The sequence below is a fragment of the Dermacentor albipictus genome, chromosome 4, assembly GCF_038994185.2.
Source record: "Dermacentor albipictus isolate Rhodes 1998 colony chromosome 4, USDA_Dalb.pri_finalv2, whole genome shotgun sequence".
In the NCBI taxonomy this organism is placed as follows: Eukaryota; Metazoa; Arthropoda; class Arachnida; order Ixodida; family Ixodidae; genus Dermacentor; species Dermacentor albipictus.
The window spans coordinates 32,511,408-32,515,671 of NC_091824.1; the positions used below are offsets into that span (position 1 = coordinate 32,511,408).

At 43.2% G+C, this 4,264-nt stretch overlaps 1 protein-coding gene across 1 annotated transcript; it reads left to right on the forward strand.

Annotated features, from left to right (window-relative positions):
* Nucleotides 1–289: 289 nt before the first annotated feature.
* On the forward strand, nucleotides 290–4,059 carry LOC135900202 (uncharacterized). The gene is made up of 3 exons (XM_065429642.1): nucleotides 290–440; nucleotides 1,468–1,660; nucleotides 3,796–4,059. Exons 2-3 carry the CDS (start codon nucleotides 1,487–1,489, stop codon nucleotides 4,021–4,023), a joined length of 402 nt encoding a protein of 133 aa, XP_065285714.1. The 5' UTR covers nucleotides 290–440; nucleotides 1,468–1,486; the 3' UTR covers nucleotides 4,024–4,059.
* Nucleotides 4,060–4,264: the final 205 nt, after the last annotated feature.

Below are 4,264 nucleotides of genomic sequence, written 5' to 3' on the forward strand. Positions count from 1 at the left end.
TGCTCCAGATAAAACGCAAGGGTCTGCATACGCATGGGCGCAGAAATAGGTGCGAAACTGCTCACTCATGTGTGAACGCTTTCGTCACTGCACCGCAAGAAGACCCACTGAGATAACGTTGACTTGCTGCGACCACAAATAACTACAGCGCGGATAAGGGCCACTCGCCGCCGGAGCGTTTAACGATTGGGAAACTTTGACGCAACGGCTGCTCTCAAATTGGTCTACTGCAGGTCAGGCCCACCAGCGAGGGTGTAAAGGTCGCACATTAATACTGAGGCTGTTATAAAACCCGCACACCAATGAAGCCACGCACCGCTTATCAAATACGACGTCTTGGAAACTGCACTTCAGCTGATTGCGCGCGCAGTACATAAGACCACCGGCCGACGCCGACTAGCACGCACTCGACCAACGCGGAGCTGGGTGAGCATTTGTAGGTGAGTACGAAGGATCACTTCTCACTCGCATCATGCGTGGAAGAAAATTGGCTTGGTCCTTTCCCCATCAAACTCTAAGGAAATTTTGACTTAAACTGCACGTCTGAAGACCCTTAAATCGATATAGATGATCTATGCGCATGCTCAGCTTGAACCAAAGATCTACAGCCTAATATTAAAAAGCAAGCAATACGAATGTCAAAGTCTAACTTGCTCGACTGTCCACGTTCAGTTGGAGTTAATCATGCAGTACTCAAGGTATGAGAAATGCTACGCTTTCTTTATACCTTCATATTCTGACGTAACGCGCAGGACACTCAACTCATAACCTATATAGTACCATTTTTCGATATGCTGGATAGAGTACTTATTTGTCGATAGTTCAGGGAAACAATTACTAGATAAACAATTATCGTATTGTGTGTTAACAAAGATTATTCCGCTTCGTATGCATGTAAGGTCACAACAGATATAAGCGTAATCTAGATACATTAAGTTTCCTTAACCTGGTACTGTGTTTACGAATCACAGCGCTCACACCGTGTAGAGATTTGTAGGAAGTTCCATTTATAACCTTCTGAACATTGTTGCTCGAATTAGCTTCGCATGAAAAAAGGTTGCGTAATTAGGACATAAACGGAGTGATATTCCACGGTGTATCACTTACACTTGTTTACGAGAGATACAAATATTGTTGCGCAATCGCCACTAGATGTTTGTAGGAATGTGAATGAGAATTTTAGCTCAGTTCATTTTGAACATTTTCTCTCTCACTTTCTTTGTTTAGTGATCCTATCAATTATGCTACATCTTCCGCATTTCAATTGATGTCTGAGCAATCCTCCATTCGTCTTTCGACTAGAACTCGCTCAGCAACTTTGCGTCAAAGGTAAACGTCGGAATCCCTATCATGATGTGATTTTGTGACCATAACATACGTACACTGCCAATTCCCTTCGCAACCAGTCGGTACCTACATCATACAGAGGGTGCCACGTTATTATATTTAATTCTTTATTTATTGCAGGAAGCCACTTGTGCCAGTCATGCATCATAAACTTATGCTGCCCGTTTTTGTGGCATTTGTCGTTGCTGTTGCGGTGGTCTCGGTGGTCAATGCTCAGAAATCAGAGGACTGCCCTGTCGTGGATGACAAGGGGGCCAACGCCACTTACCTGCCGAACCCGTACAACTGCACCACGTACTACGTGTGTTCTCAGGTGAAAATCTTCCCGCATACATAGCGAAATTAGCCTTCATTAAATATGTTGAAATGTGCTGTATACAGTGGTATACGGGTTGAAAAATAAAGCAAAGAAACATCAGCACGGACTTGCCGTTCCCAGCAACGTCTCAACGCCTCCATTGTCTCTGCCCTGACCAAGAGTCCTAACTGGTAGCCGTGACCCCAATGCAGAGCTGCTCCTAAGTAGCATATTAAATCAGTTTACCCATCACTACAATGAAACCTCAACGTTGTAAATCTCTAGTATATTAATTTGAAGCGCTAGCGCGCAAGAGAAAACTTTGATATATTATTCGAAAACCAAAGCATACTAGGGAACGCTAATTCGGACGTCTAAACGTGATAGCGCATAGAGTCCCATGTCTACAAAATCCGGTGCCGGTGTCATCGTCGGCACCGTGTCCACAACCGACAAAATCATCACGAACCACGCAGGCCCTTAGCGTGCCACATAGGCGTTACTGAAGTAATTTAATTTCTCAAAGTAAAATGCGCCAGTAAATTACTAAAGTGCGACTCACACACAACCTACAGACATGATAACGTCGGATTAGAATTTGAATATATGAGAAAGCATATTTCTATTAAGCTTAACTCGAACACAAACCCCTTTTCCAGATGCCGTTTGAGGTCTGTCATAGTAGGAGCGGTGCGGCCCGCTCGGTTCCTTGCGACACCACCAAAAAAAATAAAAGAACCAGGAAGCTCGCCTTCGTGCACAACGTTCGCCACTAGCCTTTCCCAGAAAAAATTAGGGTTGCGAAGCTGCAGTTGCCGGGAAACGAGGAAATCAGTCAGCGATCTTTCAACGCTATCGCGTTCCACTCTTAATGGCGAAGCTTTAGCGTCCTCCCAAACATTTCCACTGTTGCTGAAAACTGAACTGCCTAATGCATTATTGTCATTCGCGTAGTGCTTTACCTGATTTTCTCCCTGCGTTCAATTGACTATGCACACAAGAAACAGGCAATCAATACAAAATTCAACGCCTTAGGCACATTCATGCGTGCGACCTAATGGGCAGTATGTTGGCAGAAACCAGTTGATGTAGAAAATACTTCGGTTTCAACAAGGCTTTTAGAAATGTCGAAAGAGGCTGCCTAATATTCAGAAGCTATTCGAAAACTATTACGCATTCAATTCGATTCAATTCGCTTTTAGCACTGAACAATTCGTATTCCATTCGCGAACATTGGTTTGAGGGAAAAAGCGAAGCAACTAGTACAAAACAAACTTAACTCTATCGCAAACATTAGCTTGAGGGACAAAACGAATGAACTAGTACACAATAAATTTATATTTGTCATATATTGTTTTGAGGGACAAAACGAAGCAACTAGTACAATATAAACTTATCTGTGTCATATATAATGCACCTTAGAGAGCCCCATCTTCGACAAATTACTTTAGAGAAAATGGAATCATTAACGTCCAAAATCTTTGCAAGGAACGCTTCAGTATTAGGATTAAACTAAAGACACGAAAGCACGTAAATAACCTAAGCAATCTGGCCTAAATATGGAAAAAGGAACATCATTATTCAGCTAGGTTTGGTGACCCAAGGGAATTAACGAACCCTAGTTTAAACACAGGCAAACAACGTTTAGAGTAGACGTTTTTATCGCTTCTGCATATATATAAAATGGCTTATTTTGATGCTTAACATCGTACACTTCGAAATTTGAAAGACGCACTCACGATAAGCGTGGAGGTAAATATTATGCTATAAAAGTGCATTGCACCCTTACGCATGTTGCGGCGTTATAACACCTACATGTCCATTATCACTTTGTTTTCGTTAATTTCGTTACGACATTTTTGTGCGTCTAGACAATTTTTCTCTGTTGTATTACAGTTTTTGTATTACACGACTTTATCGCAAGATGCACTATGCGTATCCGCAGCTCCTGCTGCTGAAAGAAAAAAATTTCGTCAAGCTGTCTGGGACAGCCTTTTTTCTGCAGCTGCTCTATTGTTACTCCAATGATCGAAAATCAAACATTTGTGTCGATTTCATAAAACTTTGATTTTCACGCGATGTTTCGGCAGAGGCTGCCCAACACTTATTCCATTTCTCTAAGTGTGCCAACAATGTTAACATTACCGCAGGGCATCCCAATCTTGAAGGCATGCAACCATAATCTGCGTTTCAACCGTGCACTGAACGTGTGTGACCACGCGTGGAATACTCCCTGCATCGAGCTCCCTCTCCCCGCACCCAAAGACCCGTCAGCTGAAGCACCCGTGGTGACCGAGCCCGTCTTAGCCGAGCCCACGGTAACCAAGAAAGTCATCATCACGAAAACTGTCAAGGAGATCTACAAGCCCGTCGACTAACCAGCATTGTAAACAATAAAGCTTCGGCGCATGAAAGATGGTTGGTGTGTGTCAATTACACTCTACATATCAGACAAACAAGTTGTGCTTCTGCTACCACATGCGATAGCACATTAGCCTTGTGGAAATTAGTGAGTTCCACAATCAGTCACCCACATACCCTGGTTCCTGGCTTGAAGATCTACCCAGCACCTGGGCACCGAAGGTGTGAAAAAAATGTGTTCTACTATTTGTGGCTTCG